The sequence below is a fragment of the Heteronotia binoei genome, chromosome 10 (genome assembly GCF_032191835.1).
Source record: "Heteronotia binoei isolate CCM8104 ecotype False Entrance Well chromosome 10, APGP_CSIRO_Hbin_v1, whole genome shotgun sequence".
In the NCBI taxonomy this organism is placed as follows: domain Eukaryota; kingdom Metazoa; phylum Chordata; class Lepidosauria; order Squamata; family Gekkonidae; genus Heteronotia; species Heteronotia binoei.
Genome location: NC_083232.1, coordinates 15,015,305 through 15,036,493, shown reverse-complemented (window position 1 = coordinate 15,036,493; position 21,189 = coordinate 15,015,305). Strand labels below are relative to the sequence as shown.

At 46.6% G+C, this 21,189-nt stretch overlaps 1 protein-coding gene across 1 annotated transcript in view; it reads left to right on the top strand.

Annotated features, from left to right (window-relative positions):
• The window catches only part of ACVR2B (activin A receptor type 2B), a 167,665-nt gene that overhangs the window by 135,088 nt on the left and 11,388 nt on the right, over positions 1-21,189 (top strand). Inside the window, exons 4-8 of the mRNA XM_060248008.1 lie at positions 1,476-1,627; positions 3,550-3,693; positions 6,755-6,898; positions 10,193-10,341; positions 20,243-20,357. Of these exons, the coding sequence (XP_060103991.1) occupies positions 1,476-1,627; positions 3,550-3,693; positions 6,755-6,898; positions 10,193-10,341; positions 20,243-20,357 (704 nt within the window). The remainder of the gene's footprint in view (positions 1-1,475; positions 1,628-3,549; positions 3,694-6,754; positions 6,899-10,192; positions 10,342-20,242; positions 20,358-21,189) is intronic.

The window sequence follows — 21,189 nt, the reverse complement described above, 5'->3', positions numbered from 1 at the left end:
ATGCAGAAGGTCCAAGGTTCAGTCCAGTTCTTTAAAGGGTCTAATCCAGGGGTGTCAAACATTCAGTTCAGGGGCCGAATCAGGCCCCTGGAGGGCTCTTATCAGGCCCCCGAGCAACTGGTTGTCATCTGCTTCCTTCTCCATATATCTTGTTTCCTTCTGCACAACAGCTTGCTTTGCAAGGCTTGCTCAATTGCACAGGAGCTACAGAGCAAAACCTCTATTTTCTCCATTGGCTGAGGCTCCTCCCTTGGGGAGGAATAGCTTGCTTTGCCAGGCTCTCTCAATTGCACAGCACAGCTACTGAGCCAAGCCTCTCTTCCTTCTATTGGCTGAGGCTCTCCCCCCAGTCCCCTGTGGAAGGAAGGAAAGAGCCAGAGCTTCCTTTTTCCCAGTTCCCTGGATCCCATGGGAGAAATACAAAGAAAGCACCCTTAAGACCAATGAGTGCTAATGTTTTAAGCATGTTTTAAGTTTTAAAAATATATATATATATTTGAGTTTGTCTGTGTCCTTTATAAAGTTTTTACCTCTGCTACCTGATTTTAAATAGGTACATACATGGCGTGGCCTGGCGTGGCTCGGCCCAACCTAACATGACCCGGCCCAGCAAGGTCTCATTTATGTCAGATCCAGCCCTCATAACAAATGAGTTTGACACCCCTGGTCTAATCCCTCCGTGGAAATTTCATCCAACCTTGCTGTACGATAGAATTCTGCACTGTTCAGAAACACTCTTATTTCTGATCACCAGATGCTAGAAACACATGAGCACACGTGAAACTGACTTATACTGAATCAGACCCTTCGTCCATCAAAGTCAGCATTGTTTACTCAGCCTAACAGTAGCTTTCCAGGGTCTCAGGAAGAGGCTTTTCACACCACCTACTGCCTGGTCCCTTTAATTAAAGGTGCCAGGGATTGAAGAAGATGACCGCAGATTTATACCCGGTCCTTCTCTCTGAATCAGAGTCAGAGCGGCTTACAATCTCCTTTATCTCCTTCCCCCACAACAGACACCCTGTGAGGCGGGTGGGGCTGAGAGAGCTCTCCCAGAAGCTGCCCTTTCAAGGACAACTCCTACAAGAGCTGTGGCTAACCCAAGGCCATTCCAGCAGCTGCAAGTGGAGGAGTGGGGAATCAAATCCGGTTCTCCCAGATAAGAGTGCCAAGTAGATGCTCTACCAGTGATCCACAGGGAGACTTCTTTTTGGTTCTCTAGCATGCTTTTAGACAAAGATGGTATAAATCAGGGCTTTTTTTGCAGCAGGTACTCTTTTGCATATTAGGCTACATCCCCCTGATGTAACCAGTCCTCCAAGAGCTTACAGTAGGCCCTGTAAGAAGAGCCCTGTAAGCTCTTGCGGGGTGTAGCCTAATATGCAAAGGAGTTCCTAATACAAAATAAGCCCTGGTCCAAATCAACAAGGAAGTGGGTACTACTTAGCCATTTTTATTGTTGCTTCTTCTTTCAGTGGTGTATGAACCACCGCCACCGACCCCATCACTGCTCAACATCATGGTTTACTCATTGCTTCCAATCATTGCCCTTTCCATCGCCATTCTGCTAGCCTTCTGGATGTATCGTCACCGCAAGCCCCCGTACGGTCACGTCGACATCAGCGAGGTAAGTGAGAAGGCAAGGGAATATATACAACAATATCAGCACCCAGCAGCAGTCCTGCACATAGGGCCCTTGCATTTTGAAAGCCATAGGTCAAGTATCCCTTTCTCACAATACAAGAACTCGTGGGCATTCAATGAAATTGCTGAGCAGTCGGGTTAGAACAGATAAAAAGAAGTACTTCTTCACCCAAAGGGCAATTAACATGTGGAATTCACTGCCACAGGAGGTGGTGGCAGCTACAAGCATAGACAGCTTCAATTTACAAAAATGTATGTCTCTAAACAAGACATTCTCTTAGAGCTACCAGCTCCAACCTGGGAAACCCCTTGAGATTTGGGGGGGAGCCTAGGGAGGGAAGGCCTCACCCTCACCCTCATTGTTGGCCCTCCAGAGGAACTGCTTGGCTACCACATGAGATGGGATGCTAGAAAGACTACTGGTCTAATCCAGCAGGGCTCTTTTTATGTTTTATGAGTTGCCAGTCCTTCAGGTATGTTTGTCCCAAACCATATAAGGGTTTAAACGTTGTATTTGGTTCAAAGTGTTTGTGAACCTCCTCATACTTGTAGAGGAATAGGTGGTATATTACAGGTGGCACAAAGTGGTAAAGCTGCAGTACTGCAGTCCTAAGCTCCGCTCACAACCTGAGTTCAATCCCAGTGGAAGCTGGGTTCAGGTAGCCGGCTTGAGGTTGACTCAGCCTTCCATCCTTCCGAGGTCGGTAAAATGAGTACCCAACTTGCTGGCAGGAAAGTGTAGATGACTGGGGAAAGCAATGGCAAACGACCCTGTAAAAAGTCTGCTGTGAAAATGTTGTGAAAACGTCACCCCAGAGTCGAAAACGACTGATGCTTGCAAAAGGGACTACCTTTTTCTTTAAAGAGATTTACCAGGGCTAGTCATGATGGGTTCACCTTTCAGATCTTCTGAGCGCTAGATGCTTGGGAAAGTTCTTCCTTTGAGGTTCCCAAAGGAATATGGGTTAAGCTTACCGATGCTAGGAACAGGCTAGTGCCATTATTGTATGTTCTGTGATGGTTTTCTGTATGGTAAAGCAGCAGTACTGTGATCTGAACTCTCTGCTCACGACCTGCGTTCTATCCCAGCGAAAGCTGGTTCAGGTAGCTGGCCCAAGGTTGACTCAGCCTCTCATCGTTCCAAGGTCGGTCAAATGAGTCCCCAGCTTGCTGGGAGGAAAGTATAAAAAGACTGGGGAAGGCAGTGGCAAAACCACCCCATAAAAAGTCTGCCATGAAAACATTGTGAAAGCAATGTCACCCCAGAGTCGGAAACGACTGGTGCTTACACAGGGGACCGTTCCTTTTTCCAGCCATAGCTCTGGCAGAGGTTGTCCTTGAAAGGGCAGCTGCTGTGAGAGCCCTCTCAGCCCCACCCACCTCATAGGGTGTCTGTTGTGGGGGGGAGGAAGGTAAAGGAGTTTGTGAGCCGCTCTGAGATTCGGAGTGGAGGGCGGGATATAAGTACAATATCATCATCATCATCTTCTTCTCCAGGGTCTAATGTAAGCTCTTGGAGGATTGGCTACATCAGGGGTGTGTGGCCTCATATGCAAAGGAGTTCCTGCTACAAAAAAAAAAACAAAAAACCCTGAGTGGAGCAAGGAGAATGTTTATTCTGAGGTCTTTGGGGTCTGCAGCCTAGAGCCAGATTCATCCCATGGGTTGCCAGTTGGCCACGAAGTGAAAGCATACTTGTCTCCAGGCCTCGGATTCAGCAGGGGATCACAGGAGCACAGCTCCTGAACCTTTCTGAGGGTTTCCCCCTCCTCCCCCCCCACCTTGTCCATTGAATAGCAGCATAACAATCCCTGGATGAGCTCCACCACCTATTTCTCTGCAAAACGACCCCTGCTTGTCTCACGCTTGCCCTTTGTGTCCTCTTAACTGGTGTCTCCTTCCTAGGATCCAGGTCTGCCGCCCCCTTCTCCACTGGTTGGGCTGAAGCCTTTGCAGTTGTTGGAGATCAAAGCCAGGGGGCGCTTCGGTTGTGTCTGGAAGGCTCAGCTGATGAACGATTACGTAGCAGTGAAAATCTTCCCCATACAGGTGAGTGGGGACCGTCGACTGCTGTTCAGAAAGTATTTCTTTACACCTGCGGGTTGGATCTCAGAGAGATTCTAGGCTTCTAAACAACTGGTTTTTAACAGGGGGCATATTTTAAACAAAGAAAGTCTTAATAGCATCTTAATACCATTTGCTATTCCCTCCCCCAGCATGAGTATTATCAGAAGCTCAGGGGAAAAGCCCTCCATAGCAGTTCAGTTGCTCACTTCAGGGCCAGACAAAGGGCTTGAGTTATTCCATATATATACCTTCTCTTTTTAGCGCAGTTCCTCTGAGGAGCACAAGAGATGCATCCTAACAGATTCTCCATTATTACTGCTGCTGGAGGGGGTGAAGTGGGAGTCTTGCAGTACCTTTAATGGCTAGCAGACTGATTATGGTGTGGTGTAGTGGTTAAGAGAGGTGGCTTCTAATCTGGGGGGACTGGGTTTGATTCCACACGCCTCCGCATGAAACCAGCTGGGCCAGTCTCCGTTCTCTCAGAACTCTCAGCCCTACCTACCTCTGTTGTGGGGGAAAGAAGGGAAGGCAATTGTAGGCTGCTTTGAAACTCCTTAAGGTAGAGACAAGTGGGGGGGAGAAGATATAGGAGATTGTAAACCGCTCTGAGTCTCTGATTCACAGAGAAGGGTGGAGTATAAATCTGCAGTCTTCTTCTTCTTAAAAAGATTCAAATAGTAGGCAGTGTGGAAGAAGATATTGGATTTATATCCTGCCCTCCACTCTGAAGAGTCTCAGAGCGACTCACAATCTCCTTTCCCTTCCTCCCCCACAACAGACACCCTGTGAGGTGGGTGGGGCTGGAGAGGGCTCTCAGAGCAGCTGCCCTTTCAAGGACAACCTCTGCCAGAGCTATGGCTGACCCAAGGCCATGCTAGCAGGTACAAGTGGAGGAGTGGGGAATCAAACCCGGTTCTCCCAGATAAGAGTCCACACACTTAACCACTACACCTCTGCCTTAGACTCTGGAGACTGATTGCAGTCAATGGAGACATTAGTGTTGTTGGTAGACTGTGTCTATGGTATCTTCATGGGGAAGCCAGATGAAACCAGCTACATGCATTTGGAGATGACTGTGGGTATTAAATGGCATAGTTTTGTGGAAAGGTAAGGAAAATAAGAACCCTCCTCAGAGAATACAATTCCTAGAGTTCTCTGGCACAGAGAGACAGAATGCTTATTCAACCACATTTAAATCTGCAGTTTAGATAGGCCTTGAGAATTCTGTAGGCACTGTACCTTATTTTTTAATCCTCCTCAATTCGTTTGACATTATGGATTTAGAGAAGATTTCTGTGTCATCTGTTCCAGCTCTGACTAACTAGTTGGATATTTTATCCTAATCCAGATTAGAGGCCTGTAACTGTTAAGATTATACACAAAAGAGTTTAAATCTGGTTAATGTCTGCACAGTCCTTGTTCTTTTTCTGTGCTTCCTCAGAAAACCGTTACCTAAGCTCTGCCTGCTAATGATTTTACGCGACCTCCTTATTTCCTCTTTTTCCTTTTGAAGTGTGTGGAAAGCAGTCTGACAGAACATCCGTTTATCCTTATTCTGTCTGATTTCTCATGAAGTGAGCTGATTAAACTTTCTGCGCCTGATTCTTCGAGTTAGGGACGTGGCGGTATTTGCAGCACTCCAAATGGAAGGAAGGATTTAATCATATGTTTATTTATTTATAAAATCCATGATTTGCCTTTCTGCCAGAGAAGGTTCCCAAGGTGATGAACAGTCAATAAGACTCAATTTAAATTTGATGATAATAGTTGATGCTCATCAGATGAAAATGGGGAGATGTGCAGGGAGGGTTTAACCCTCTCAGGTGGCAATCTGGGATGAGTAACAAATACCAAGGTCAGTTCCCATTACAGACAAATTAATTTAGATCTACCACAGGAGATGCTGGCAGCTACAAGCATACCAAGCTTCAAGAAGGGATTGGATAAACATATGGAGCAGAGGTCCATCAGTGGCTATTAGCCACAGCGTATTGTTGGAACTCTCTTATATGGGGCAAGTGATGCTCTGTATTCTTGGTGCCTGGGAGAGGCAACAGTGGGAGGGCTTCTAGGGTCCTGGCCCCACTGATGGACCTCCTGATGGCGCACATTTTTGTGTGACACAGAGTGTTGGACTGGATGGGCCATTGGCCTGATCCAACATGGCTTTTCTTATGTTCTTTTCTCTCTGGAGTTGTCCCCCCGCCCCAAAGGAGCAATGGCCAGCTCCAGAAACAAAGCACTTCATTTCTGTACTCTTGCACATTAAAATGGACAGAAGCAGTATACTCTATATTGTGAGACGAGGACTTCACAGCTAAAGCAAGCCAAATACAACCCCATAACAAAGAACCCCTATGACTCCAGAAAACCATTTTGCAAGGTCCTTTGGGATTATGTTAACTGTTACCAGGGCTTTTTTATAGTAGGAATTCATTTACATATTAGGCTACATCCCCCTGATGTAGCCAATCCTCCTGGCGCTTACAGGGCTCTTAGCATAGAGCAGGGGTCCTCAAACTACGGCCCGCGGGCCAGATGCGGCCCGCTGAGGACATTTATGTGGCCTGCCAGGTTATGGTAAAATCAGAACGGAAGTGACGTTCGACCTAAACTCGCGTTAGCAATGCACACTTCCGGCACTGGGCTGAGGCGGTGGAGACAGAGTGTGAGGTGATACCGAGGTGAGGTGAGTTCCCAGGCTGGAGTGTGTGGTGTGGGGAAGGGAGAGAGATGCAGAAGACGGAGAACTGATGGCCCGCGGCCTTGTACAGTAACGGCAGTCCAGCCCTCCAACAGTCTGAGGGACAGTGAACTGACCCCCTATTTAAAAAGTTTGAGGACCGCTGGCATAGAGCCTACTGTAAGCTCTAGGAGTATTGGCTACATCAGGGGAGTGTAGCCTAATATGCAAAGGAGTTCCTGCTACAAAAAAAAGCCCTGACAGTTACCATTGGACAGCCAGGTGAATCTATAGGTATAGCACTGCTCACGCATCATTGTTTTGCTTTCAAATAATAACTACTTCTCTCTGTTCTCACAGGATAAGCAATCTTGGCAAAGTGAGAGGGAGATTTTCAGCACCCCGGGGATGAAGCATGAAAACCTGTTGCAATTCATTGCAGCGGAGAAACGAGGAACAAACCTGGAGACAGAACTCTGGCTGATCACAGCATTCCACGACAAGGTAAAAGATGCGTCGATCATTTCGTAGGATTGCCACGCTGGTCTGCTGTAGGAAAGCTAGATTCAAGTCTGGTAGCACTTGAGAGACCAACAAGATTTTTCAAGGTATGAGTTTTCAGGAGTAAAGCTCCTGAGAGCTCATAGCGTGGAAATTTTGTTGGTCTCTTAAGGTGCTACTGGTCACAAATCTAGCGGTAGATATGTGCATACATGTTTGATTCCTGATAGGTACAGAAAGTCTAAAACACAACTGGAGGAAGAGAAGGAGGAGGAGAAGATGATGATATTGAATTTATATCCCACCCTTCACTCTGAATCTCAGAGTCTCAGAGCGGCTCACAATCTCCTTTATCGTCCACCCCCACAACAGACACCCTGTGAGGTGGGTGGGGCTGAGAGGGCTCTCCCAAATGCTGCCCTTTCAAGGACAACCTCTGCCAGAGCTATGGCTGACCCAAGGCCTTTCCAGCAGCTGCAAGTGGAGGAGTGGGGAATCAAACCCGGTTCTCCCAGATGAGAGTCCGCCCACTTAACCGCTACACCAAACTGGCGCTCAGTCTGGCCCTATTTTCCTCTCCATGAAATGGTAGGAGGCGGAGTTAAAGGCACACTCCATTTTGGTCCCCTTGAGGACTGGGATTTGGCCCCGCCCTCTTTTTCTTTCCAATCCAGCAGTGTTTATCTCCAATGGGAGAAGGTGTGATAGGACATGGTGGTGCTTCACTGCCCTGTTATGTACAGGAGAACCCTGGGTTGTTTTACAACATCATAAGTAGGAACCACAGTAGAGATTCCTTACAGCTCTCATTCATGCCTTCTGTTTGACTTTTATGCAGCGATTAAAAGTGATGCAGCAGAGAGCTGTTGTGTACTTCCTGTATCCTCTACAATAAATTAAAACAAAAGTGGTGGTAGAAAGTACCATCAAGTTGCAGCTGACATGTAGCTTGAGTTTTCAAGGCAAGATGAGCAAAGGTGGTTTGCCACCAGTGTCTTCCTCTGCACTAGGACAGTGGCTCAGTGGCAGAGCATGTGCTTGGGAAGCAGAAGGTCCCAGGTTCAATCCCCGGCATCTCCAACTAAAAAGGGTCCAGGCAAGTAGGCGTGAAAAACCTCAGCTGGAGACCCTGGAGAGCCATGAATGGGGCTGTGGCTCAGTGGTAGAGCATCTGCTTGGGAAGCAGAAGGTCCCAGGTTCAATCCCTGGCATCTCCAAAAAAGGGTCCAGGCAACTAGGTGTGAAAAACCTCAGCTTGAGACCCTGGAGAGCCGCTGCCAGTCTGAGTAGACTCAGACTTATTTATGTTCACATATGTGAAGCAACCCTGGACTTCCGTAGTGGTCTACCTTACAGATATTCACCAGGGCTTTCGCCGCTTAGCTTAGCTTCTGAGATCTGACAAGGTCAGTCTAGCCTGGGTTGTCCAGGTCAGAGCAAAAGAAAAAGTAACCTCCACTGTTTGGAAAAGGAAAGTTTCTATCAATGTCAAACAAGTTGTGCTCATGAAAGACTTGGAAACCAACAGAGGTTTTGACCAGAGAGTCAAATATCAGTTCCATGCACAGCTCTTGATTCCAAGCTATTGTTTAAGAAAAGATGAGAAGCATCTTGATCAATTTGCTTGCAGCAGACCAAACCATCAAGAATTGATTAAAATTGATCAAAATCATGTAAATTATGCAAAATTCAAACTGGTTTCTTTTAATGTTTACAGTTTGGCTTGGGCAGACTCACTGCCATGCGCTCTGATCCTTTCAGCTCCTTTCTGATCTTAACTGTCTTCAGTCTCCCCAGATCCAGGACTTTTTTTGTAGCAGGAACTCCTTTGCATATTAGACAACACACCCCTGATGTAGCCAATCCTCCTGGAGCTGTACTAAGAGCCCTGTAAACTCCAGGAGGATTGGCTACATCAGGGGTGGCCTAATATGCAAAAAAGTTCCTGTTGCAAAAAAATCCCTGCCCAGACCTAGGAGCCACATTTAATCGCAGCATGCACCATGGACCACTTTATTCCACATAATTATGTTTACCATTTCTGTGCCAGCACTTCTAGGGCTGAATTCAAATGCTGCCAGAAACTGTAATTAAACAGAGAGCTGCCAGCATCATGCACAGACATGCTTTCTTTCAGGGTGTGCATGTAGCTTCACCCACCTCTTGTAACAAAATTTGACTGAATACCTCCTGGCTTAACTAAGCCCATTTGTTGTGAGATCCTAATGCAAACGTGTAGAAAAAGTTGGAGCACTTTCACCCATGCTGAATAATGCACTTTCAGTCCACTTTCTATGCACTTTCGGGAAGGTTTGCAAGTGGGTTTTTCCAGTGATTTCAAACTATAGAATCCACTTGCGAAGTGCACTGAAAGTGGATTGAAAGTGCTTTGTTCAGTGTGTGTGGAAAGTGCTCTTGCCACATCAGCCAGGATTCTAAACTCAAATTTAACCAAGGTCTGAAATTCTCATTTTCTCTACTTCTTCTGTGGTCATGTTATCAACTTCCTTTTGCGTAGGTGTTGTTAGGTGATTGCCTAGGTTGGTGGTATAGCAGAAAGCTTTCTGTTGCATTTGGGGACGTAACATTTCTAAATACATATCTGACTGCACTGTTGTAAAGGATTGCCAGTGAAGTGCTAGTTTGGCATAGGGGAAAACTTGGTTTGATTCCCTACTCTCCACATGCAAACCAGCTGGATGACTTTGGGCCAGCCACAGTTCTCTCAGATCTGTTCTTGAAACAGCAGTTCTGTCAGAGCTCTCTCAGCCCCACCTACCTCACAAGGGCATCTGTTGTGGGAAGAGGAAGGTAAGGAGATTGTAAGCTGCTCTTGAGACTCCAACTGAAGGGCAGGGTATAAATCCAATCTCCTCCTCCTTCTTCTTCCTCCAGAGAGCTGGCCTTGGGCCCAAGGAGACCATGTCAGGTCCCACCTGTGCTACGGACTTGGACCTTGGTCTGAGGCCATGGTCAGATCTCTGTCTCTGAACCTCTGTTCCCCATCTGTAAAATGGAAACAATCCCATCATACATTGTGTGGCATGCACGGGTACGCTGTTAAATACAATGAACACACTTCAGCCAAATTTAAGCATTTTTAAAGTGACAGTCAAGTGGAGCGGTAAGTACTTTTAAAGTGGATGTTGAGTTCTCTCAATGAAATGAATGGGGCTTAAACTTCAGCCGGATCATGCCCACTGTAAATCGAAATTGTTTTTCTAACTAAGTTACAGCCAGTCGCTGCGTAAGCAGAGTGTTTGATGAAGTTCAACAGAAGCTCTTGTCTTCCTCCAGGGGTCCCTAACTGACTATCTAAAGGGGAATATTATCAGTTGGAATGAACTATGTCATGTTGCCGAAACAATGGCTCGTGGACTCTCTTATCTGCATGAAGATGTCCCCTGGTGCAAAGGTGAAGGACGCAAACCTGCTATAGCACACAGGTGAGGAGCAGGAACTTTTTTTTCCTGAGAACGGAGATATCGATATAAACTGCCTGTGTTACAAAATCTCTTTCATAGCACCAAATGTTTTGGTTTTAAATTGTTTATATATGTTTTTTACCCTTTTACGACTGTAATTCAAATTGTTTTATTATGACTGCGAGCCACCCAGAGTCCGCTCGCGGCGTGGGCGACATATAAATCCAAAGTAAAGGAAATAAATAAAAATAAATGAATGAATAAATAGTTTCCAAAGCTGTTGCACCAAAGTGTTAACCAGTGTGTGTGGCTTTTGGAACATCAAGCTAATTTCCTTGTCTTAAGAACATAAGAGAAGCCATGTTGGATCAGGCCAACGGCCCATCCAGTCCAACAGTCTGTGTCACACAGTGGCAAAAAATTTTATATATACACTTAAATATAAAACCACCCAGCTGGAACAACAGAATAGCAAAATTCAAAGATCATTATAGCACTTGAAACAGTTTGATTTTTGTGTCTTTATGTTTTTATATCTTAATGTGGTTTTATGTCCCATGTATTTCCACGAACGTGTAAGCCGCCCTGAGCCTGCTTTCGCGGGGAGGGCGGGATATAAATAGAATAAAGTAATAAATACATTTATTTATTTATTTAATTCAATTTGTATCCCGCCCCCACTGCCGAGACAAGCTCAGGGCGGCTCACACGATCCTGCTTGGTCATGCACGGTCAGCCTGCCTCACATCGCAATAAATAAATAAATACCCAATAATCCAATTATACATACGCATTGGCAGGGCTTTTTTGGGGGGGGGGGGTTTGTAGCAGGAATGCAGTTCTGGCTGGCTTGGGACCAAGGGGTGCGGCCTGATATGCATATGAGTTCTTGCTGGGCCTTTTCCACACACATAAAAAAAAAAGCCCTGCACATTAGACAGAATGAAGTCTTATCGTACAGACAAATTTCCATAGCAAACAAGCCCTGGGGCTTGTTGTATTTCTCTTTTTAAAGTCTTTTTAGATTTCTAGGCTAGGGGGTTGGTGCTGGTGGCTGCCAAGGGTGCCAGTCTGTGGCTGCAATCACACACACTAGATACTGCACTTTCAATCCACTTTCAATGCACTTTCCGACTGGATTTTACTGTCTGAACTGGCAAAATCCACTTGGAAAGTGCACTGGAAGTGGATTGGAAGTGCATTATTTAGTGTGTGCGATCGCAGCCTGTGAATAGCAAACTTGTCTGAGATGTTTGACAGGAAAGGAAACCTTAGAATCATAGAGTTGGAAGGGACCTCCAGGGTCATCTAGTCCAACCCCCTGCACAATGCAGGAAATCCACAAACACCTCCTCCTAAATTGACAAGATCTGCATCTTCTGTGGGTTAGACCTTTCTGCAGCTTCAAACAGTGTAGTCTTCAGAAGAGTTGCTCCCATTGGCTTCATTGGACTTGGTGGTGGAGAGTGCCGTCAAGTCACAGCTGACTTATGGTGGCCCTGTAGGGTTTTCAAGGCGGGAGACGTTCAGAGGTGGTCTGCCATTGCCTGCCCACATCACAACCCTGGTATTCCTTGGAGGTCTCCCACCCAATACTAGTCCTGCTTAACTTCCCAGATCTGAAGAGATTGGGCTATCCAGGTCTTAGAAGTGTTTAACTCTGCTTAGGTTTGCTGTGTAAGAATCTGATGGAGCTGGAGAGTAGATAGAAAATGGTAGCTTTTAAGTGGACAAACGTTATTTTGTGGGAAGCTTAAAAGATTTGGGGCTTTTAGTTATGAGAAAATACTCGATGGAGTATGGTCTCTCTCTCTCTCTCTCTCTCTCGGTTTGACTTTGCGAACGAAGATTTAAAAAAGGTGCAGTAGTCCACGTCTGCTGCAGGCTCGCTGGTGGCTGACAAGACCAATGCAGGACAGGCAGATCCAGCCACAGTGGCTGCAGGGAAAAGTCTGATTGGGGGTTGGTGCTGTAGCAGTGCGATTCTTCCTCAATCTCCTTTTGTCCTCAAGACCAGCTATGCGTGCGTTCTCAAAGGAAGAGATAGCCTGGTGGATGGTGTGCCTCCATGCTTTGCGATCTGAGGCTAGGTCAGACCATTGGTGATGGTTGATGCGACAGGTGCCAAGGGATTTCTTCAAGGAGTCCTTGTACCTCTTCTTTGGTGCCCCTCTGTTTCGATGGCCGGTGGAAAGTTCGCCATACAGGGCAATCTTGGAAAGGCGGTGGTTTTCCATCCTGGAAATGGAGTATGGTACAGGTTTATAAAATCATGAGTCTGCCATGAAGTAGTGGAGTAGGGAAATCTGTCTGTCTGTCTCTCTCTCTCTATCTCTCTGTCCCTCTCTCTCTTGCTCTGTCATATGTAATAATAGATTTTGGAGTCACCCTATGCAAGGGTTTCCCCTGGTTCATTTGAAACAAAAGATCTCTGAAGGACGTGGGCATTGCTCGTGCAGTAGTTTGTAAATGCAGGATCAGATGGGTGGAATCAGATGCATGTAAATGGATTCTGATCAGAAAGCATCTTCTGGGAGAGGAAGGGCATTGGAGATATCCCTCTGTTGATTTGGATTCATTCGGCGACAAAGAACCAGTATCCAGCAAAGCCAAGCCATATTTTTTAAAGCGGGTGCTTTAGACTTCGCATTCCACATTTCGCTTTCCAGAACCAAATGCAGTACTGACTGTGATATTTTGCTCGTTGGCCAATTTCTCTGTGGGGCAATATCATGCCAGACATTCTGCAGGAGGCAAAAGTAATGAGAGGAAAATGCACGGCGATTCAGGCTGCCTTATCTGGAACGAAAGGAATACGAGTTTTCCCAATTTAAAGCTGTGGAAGCCATCAGTGAGTCACCCTAGTCTAGTGAATATTGAGCCGGCCTTGGATTTGAGACGAGCGTGGCTCAAGTTCATTTGTGAGAGGGAGCATCATTGTGTAGCCTGAAGCAGCCTTGGGAAAAGTGGTACCTAAAATATGATTCAATTAACTTTGGGTATCGGGACAATATTGTGCAAAAAGCATGTCTTAACAACGCGCTATGCTGAGAAGACAGGGCACTTGAGTTTTAGCCTGTTGGTAGCAGCTCCTACTGCTTTTTGGTATATTGAAGTGGGATGCAGAAGAAATTGGATTTATAAAGTAAAAGGTAAAGGTAGTCCCCTGTACAAGCACCAGTCGTTTTCGACTCTGGGGTGACATTGCTTTCACAACGTTTTCACTGCAGACTTTTTACGAGGTGGTTTGCCATTGTCTTCCCCAGTCTTTTACACTTCCCCCCCCCCCAGCAAGCTGGGAACTCATTTTACCGACCTCGGAAGGATGGAAGGCTGAGTCAAGCTGCAGCTGGCTACCCGAACCAGCTTCTGCTGGGATCGAACTCAGGTTGTGAGCAGAGGGCTCTGACTGCAGTACTGCAGCTTTACCACTCTGTGCCACGGGCCTCTTCATGATTCATATATTGGATTCGTACCCGGCCCTTATTTGGAGTCTTAGAGTGACTTGCAATCTCCTTTCCCTTCCCCTCTCCACAACAGACACCCTTTAAAGTAGATGAGCCTGAGAGAGCTCTGAGAGAACTGCTCTTGAGAGAACAGCTTTGACAGAATTTAGGACTGACCCAAGGTCACCCAGCTGACTTCATATGGAGGAGTGGGGAATCAAACCTGATTATTCCCAGGTTAAGAGTCCACTGTTTTTAACTGCTACTCCAAACTGGCTTTCAAGGAATCCAATACAAAAAGAGTCCCTGCCCTGTGAGACTTGCAGTCTTAAATATGACATTCAGTGCCTTCTGGATCATATTCACTCCTCTCTGTATATCTTTTTCTCTTGTTTAATTTGCAAAGTTATACTTACCTATTCCTATTTTGGCTGCTTTCATTATCCACATAGGGACTAGCTACTTTAGTATTAGAGCAATGGTTGCAGATGACAGCCCAGAAGGATTTCAGGCTGTGCAGGTTCAGGTCAACCTGTGTGTAAACAAACCCTGGTGTGGGCTAGGAGTAAATGCTCTTGGGGAGTGAGATCAGGCACCTTGCTGTCTCACAGACTGACGAATGCCAGCCGTAAAACAACAAACAATGCCAGCCGTAAAACAACAGCCAGTTTGGTGTAGTGGTTAAATGTGCGGACTTTTATCTGGGAGAACCGGGTTTGATTCCCCACTCCTCCACTTGCACCTGCTGGAATGGCCTTGGGTCAGCCATAGCTCTGGCAGAGGTTGTCCTTGAAAGGGCAGCTGCTGTGAGAGCCCTCTCCAGCCCCACCCACCTCACAGGGTGTCTGTTGTGGGGGAGGAAGGGAAAGGAGATTGTAAGCCACTCTGAGACTCTTCGGAGTGGAGGGCGGGATATAAATCCATCTACCTCACAGGGTGTCTGTTGTGGGGGAGGAAGGGAAAGTAGATTGTGAGCCGCTCTGAGACTCTTCGGAGTGGAGGGTGGGATATAAATCCAATATCTTCTTCTAAATCTTCTAACAAAAAGGACAGAAGAAGATGATGAAGAAGAAGAGCTTACCTGTGGATGCAATTTGATATCTCCATCTGCAGAATTTCACTTGTTTTTAAGCTTGTTGGGTTTTTTTTTATTTTATGAATTAATTTTAACTCTGTATATTTATTAATTGTTGTTCCCCGCCCTGAGTCTGTTGTGGGAAGGGCAGGGGTTATAAATAGAAACAAACAAAGAAACAAATAAAAATTAGCTTGCTTTAAATAGGGATGCCAGCCCAAGGTGAGCAACCAGCCAGACTCTTACTGGCATGGGGGGAGGGCTCTCTGTGGTTTAACCGTAGAGTTTTGGGTGATCCTAGAGTACTGTCCCTACATGGAGATGCCACTTTCAGGTTGAACCGGAAGTGATGTCACCGTTTTGCCAGTGTTGGAGATTTCCCCTTGCTGACCCACCAAGCTATGATAGGGAAAGAGGTCTGCCAGCGGGCACTTTTCTGCCAATCTGAAAGACCTGGCAGCCCTCTTTTTAAAGTAGGGTTACCATATTTTGAAAAGTAAGAAAGATTTCCCTACTGACGACTTCAAACAAGTGACCGAAGTCCCATTTTAAACCTCCCTAGTGGCACAGAGTGGTAAAGCTGCAGTAAAAAAGGTAAAGGTAGTCCCCTGTGCAAGCACCAGTCGTTTTCGACTCTGGGGTGATGTTGCTTTCACGACGTTTTCACGGCAAAGTACTGTAGTCCTAAACTCTGCTCACGACCTGACTTCAATCCCAGTGGAAGCTGGTTCACGTAGCCGGATCGAGGTTGGCTCAGCCTTCCATCCTTATGAGGTTGGTAAAATGAGTACCCAGCTTGCTGGGGGGAAAGTGTAGATGATTGGGGAAGGCAATGGCAAACCACCCCATAAAAACTCTGCCTTGAAAATGTGAAAACATCACCCCAGAGTCAGAAACAACTGGTGTTTGCACAGGGGACTACCTTTACCTTTTTAGTTTGGTGTTGTGGTTAAGTGCGTGGACTCTTATCTAGGAGAACCAGGTTTGATTCCCCACTCCTCCACTTACAGCTGCTAGAATGGCCTTGGGTTAGCCATAGGTATCGCATGAGTTGTCCTTGAAAGGGCAGCTTCTGGGAGAGCCCTCTCAGCCCCACCCACCTCACAGGGTGTCTATTGTGGGGGGAGAAGATATAGGCGATTGTAAGCCGCTCTGAGTCTCTGATTCAGAGAGAAGGGTGGGGTATAAATCTGTAGTCGTCTTCTTCATGCTGTGATAATTCCTACTAACTTGGAATATTTCTAACCTTCCAACCCTTCCAATTCCTAACCTTCCAATTTCTTACTTCTACTATCCATGATGATGCCTCAGATAATTCATTTGCAGACTTGCGTTATGAAGAATCCTTGGAGGATTTTCACAGCTTCCACAAAAAATCTTCCATTACTGATGTCCAGTCTTCCATCTCCCTCCCAGCATTCCCCTGAAATTTCTGTTTGAAGGGAACATTGAGAATCTTCAGAAACAAACTCTTCTGGGATGTGGATAATATGGTCCACCATGCTGTGTTATGAGCATGTCCTAGAGTCCTTTGCAGCATGGCTCCAGGATATCTCAGTGGTGGAGTCTCTGTGTGTGTGTGTGTGAAAAGGGTTTCCTCAAAAAAGAGCCCCGTGGCGCAGAGTGGTAAAGCTGCAGTACTGCAGTCGGAGCCCTCTGCTCACAACCTGAGTTTGATTCCAGTGGAAGCTGGTTCAGGTAGCTCCAGGTTACTGAGAAATCCTTCTGAGATTGGTAAAATGAGTACCTAGCTTGCTGGGGGGGAAAGTGTAGATGTCTGAGGAAGGCAATGGCAAACCACCCTGTAAAAAGTCTGCCGTGAAAACGTTGTGGAAGCAACCTCACCCCAGAGTCGAAAACGACTGGTGCTTGCACAGGGGATTACCTTTACCTTTTTAAAAAAATCTCTCTCCCAGCTTTTCAGTGCTGCACTGCCCCCTAATGGAACTGAGTGGCAGATGCAGAGGAATCCACTGAATGCTCCCGGATAATTACTGTTTTCATTGGGTAACTGCCCTCTTTTTCAAGATAGCAACCTACCATTGATTCTTTCTTCCTGTGATGATTTTCTCTATTCTAGCCACAGATGAAAAGCAAGTGGCTTCCTTTAAAACATTCATTATAGCACAGAATCCTTTGGAGTCAGAGTCTTCCAAATAAAGGAGGACCACAGTTTATATGATATTTCCTCCTAAACACACACAAACACACAGAGAGAAAACCACAGGTGTTTTACTGTGCTGCCCCATGCAGAGTTTCTACAGTCTAGATGCAGTGGAATAAAACTGAATAGGAGTGCAGTGTTGGTTTACTGGTCAATTCACTGTCTCTTGATTATAGCTTTTAATATATAATATTAACGTTAGCGGGCCTCAAGTACCACTCTAGGTATAATTGGGCAGGGAGGATTTCTGACTTACTGATACACTACTCGGGTATCCTGTTGTTTGCTTGGCCATTTACCCTGGGAGTAGGGTGTCTAACTACGGATGCCAGCCTCCGGGTGCGACCTGGGGATCCCCCAGAATTACAGCTCATTTCTAAACTACAGAGATCAGTTCCCCTGGAAGAAATGAATTCTTTGGAGGGTGGACTCTTGGGCATTGTACCCCACTGAGGTCCTTGTCCTCCCTAGGCTTTATCTCCAAATATCCAGGAATTTCCCAACCTGGATCTGGCAACCTTACCATCTCTTGCCAGAGCTATGGCTGACCCAAGGCCATTCCAGCAGCTGCAAGTGGAGGAGTTGGGAATCAAACCCGGTTCTCCAAGAGAAGAGAGCTCTGGCTGACCCAAGGCCATTCCAGCAGGTGCTTGTGGAGGAGTGGGGAATCAAACCCTGTTCTCCCAGAAAAGAGAGCTCTGGCTGACCCAAGACCATTCCAGCAGCTGCAAGTGGATGAGTTGGGAATCAAACCCGGTTCTCCAAGAGAAGATAGCTCTGGCTGACCCAAGGCCATTCCAGCAGCTGCAAGTGGAGGAGTTGGGAATCAAACCCGGTTCTCCAAGAGAAGAGAGCTCTGGCTGACCCAAGGCCATTCCACCAGCTGCAAGTGGAGGAGTGGGGAATCAAACCCGGTTCTCCCAGAAAAGAGAGCTCTGGCTGACCCAAGGCCATTCCACCAGCTGCAAGTGGAGGAGTGGGGAATCAAACCCGGTTCTCCCAGATAAGAGTCCGCGCACTTAACCACTACACCAAACTGGCTCTCCTACTGAGAGTCCCTCTCTTCCCCCAATTCTCCAGGTATTTCCCAACTCAGAGTTGGCAACATTAGCTGTTCTCCTTAATTAGAAGTTACAATTGTGGGTGTGCTTGAACCACGGTCTGGCAACACTTTTGACATCCCATAACAGACAATAAGTTTATAAATCGTATAACTCCATATTGGTGAAGAAGACTTGCAGATTTATACCCCACCCTTCTCTCTGAATCAGTCTCAGCGCGACTTACAATCTCCTATGTCTTCTCCCCCCAAAACAGACACCCTGTGAGGTGGGTGGGGCTGAGAAGGCTCTCACAGCAGCTGCCCTTTCAAGAACAACTCCTGCCAGAGCTATGGCTGACCCAAGACCATTCCAGCAGCTGCAAGTGGAGAAGTGGGGAATCAAACCCGGTTCTCCCAGATAAAGAGTCCGCACACTTAACTACTACACCAAACTGGCTCTCCATGCTCTCCCTCTCCATGGAGGTAAGGGAGAGGGGAACAAGCCATTTGTAAAATGTGACAAAGCAAGTAACTAATCCTAATATAAAATAAAATTGTAAGTTGAAAAATACAGCCAAGAGATTTCAGTGTCTAGAAGAATTTCCTCCTTCTCCTCTCTCCCAGCAAACCTATGCCCATATTCTTGCGACTGGCATAAGGAAGAGCTCTTTCTCTCTCCAAACTTGTTATTTCCCCCACCCCCTTCAAAAGAATAGCGATTTGGGCTCAGCTGTTCTTCTAGAGGGCGTTCCACACCCTGGGAATTTGCTGAACTCTTCCCCTACCCCTTTCTCTCTCCCTTTCTGTCGCAGTGTCTCTCTTCATAACATATTCTGACAGGATGGTTTAGAAAACAATTGTATCTGCCCTCATTAATTATATTGCACAGCCCATGGTCGTCCTGCCGTCCGACCGGCAGGGTTACCACAGTGAATTGAATGGCTGGCAGGAGAATTCGAATGCTGAGCACACATGGACCTGCCATCTGCCGCCTAAGGTCTGTAATTTAATTATATTCACCCACATCCTCCTCCTTCCCTCCCCTCCGCACCCAGAAAGTGTTGGAAAGTCTGGGAGCGATTTAATAAGCAGAGATTTTACTTACGTCTTAGGTAAGGATGAACGCACACCCTGTCTAAGCTTCTCCAATGGGAGCCAAGCCAAAAGCTAGCATTTGAATGCCAAACTAAGCTTTCTAGGACAGCGTGGGTCTAGGGCCTGAAATGACATAAAACAATAAGGGATTTCAGGAGATGGTTTTCAAGGCAGCCTTATTCTGGGAACTTACAGCAAAATTATTTATACACCGGTTTGGAATTCCCCCTTTGCACAAATATTTTTGTTGGTGTACCCTGAGCTGTTTTTAGGGCGTGGCTAATATTTTTGTGTGACTGCCACAAAATACGGGTTTCCAAATGTCTGTATTGTAAAGTTCCATCCATAAGGTAGCTGGGATGAGATGAAACCTCTTGTTTGGTGTAGTGGTTAAGTGCACGGACTCTTACCTGGGAGAACCGGGTTTGATTCCCCCACCCCTCCACTTGCAGTTGCTGGAATGGTCTTGGGTCAGCCATAGCTCTCTCAGAGCTGTCCTTGAAAGGATAACTTCTGCAAGAGCTCTCTCAGCCCCATCTACCTCATAGGGCATCTGTTGTGGGGGAGGAGAGTAAAGGAGATTGTAAGCTGCTCTGAGACTGAGATTCAGAGTGAAGGTTGAGGTATAAATCCAATATCATCATCGTCTTCTTCAGTGTCAGATGTGGTAATGAGAAGTTACAGCTGAGGTGATTTGCACCCAGCCTCAGGAGGGATCCTTTAAAAAGAGCTCAGATTCCCCTCAAAAATTTTTTAAAAAATTGGATCATATTTGTCGATTCACTCTGATAAAAATGAGGCTGTGTTTGACAAAGGTAGTGATTACTTTTGTGTGTGTGTGTTGTTAATTACTGTTCAGCTTTTCTCATCATCAATTCACTCTCTGGCTGAAAGTTGCTATAGTTTAGGCACAGACAGCCTTACACTGAGAGCGGTGTCAGGATTCTCATAGGTTGTGGATGAATCAGGATTGCACGCACCCACCGGTTCAATCAGCCAAGACTCTTATCACGATCGCTGCAGGAGGAGCAAGATCTGTGCTGTGTGAAACATCCCTCTAATTTTCTTTTTTTTTATTTCCTTCCCCTGTCTGGCTGCAGGGACTTCAAGAGTAAAAACGTACTGCTGAAGAATGACCTGACAGCCGTGCTAGCTGATTTTGGACTGGCTGTGCGGTTTGAACCTGGAAAGCCACCAGGAGATACCCATGGACAGGTAGCACCTGAAGCTTAGCCAAAAAAAGGAGCTGGTGTGTGCCATCTCTCTTAGCAATAGAGGCTGTAATAGCAGAAAACAGCAGCAATTGCTTGCTATAACAGAAATTACTTTCAGCGGGGAAGGAAGCAAGACAACTTGGCCGCTTTGCTCTGTCTAATTACTGGGTGGAGGTGTACGTGGAGTGATTCTGTTGCTGGGTTTGCTGTATTTCCATGCAGTCTGGACCAGTGTTCCCTCTAAGCTGAGTTAGCGTGAGCTAGCTCACAGTTTTTTACACTCCAGCTCACACATTTTTGTCTTAGCTCAGGAAAAAAAATGGCCCCAGAGCAAACTAATTTTTGCAGTAGCTCACAACTTTAATGCTAATAGCTCACAAAGTAGAATTTTTTCTCACAAGACTCCACAGCTTAGAGGGAGGATTGGTTTGGACCGGTGTTTCCCGTTGGCAGGGTCGCAACCCGACACCGGGCCATGGAAACCTCAAAGCCGAGTTGCCAGGGGCGGCCCGACTGCCCCCCCTTCATGCACTCCATCCCCTGCCCCACACACCGCTGCCTATGACTGTAGCACTCTCTGAGCATCCTCAAGGTGGAGGATGCTCAGAGAGCACTACAGAGACTGCGCACTCACCAGAAGCCTTCCCCCGCCCCTCTCTGATGTTTGGAAACATCAGAGAGGTGTGGGGAAAGCTCCTGGCCGGTGCACAGTCTCAGTATCGCTCCCTAAGCATCCTCTAGCCAGGCATACTCCCCCACCCTTCTCTGATGTTTGGAAACATCAGAGAGGGGCGGGGAAAGCTCCTGGCCGGTGCACAGTCTCAGTATCGCTC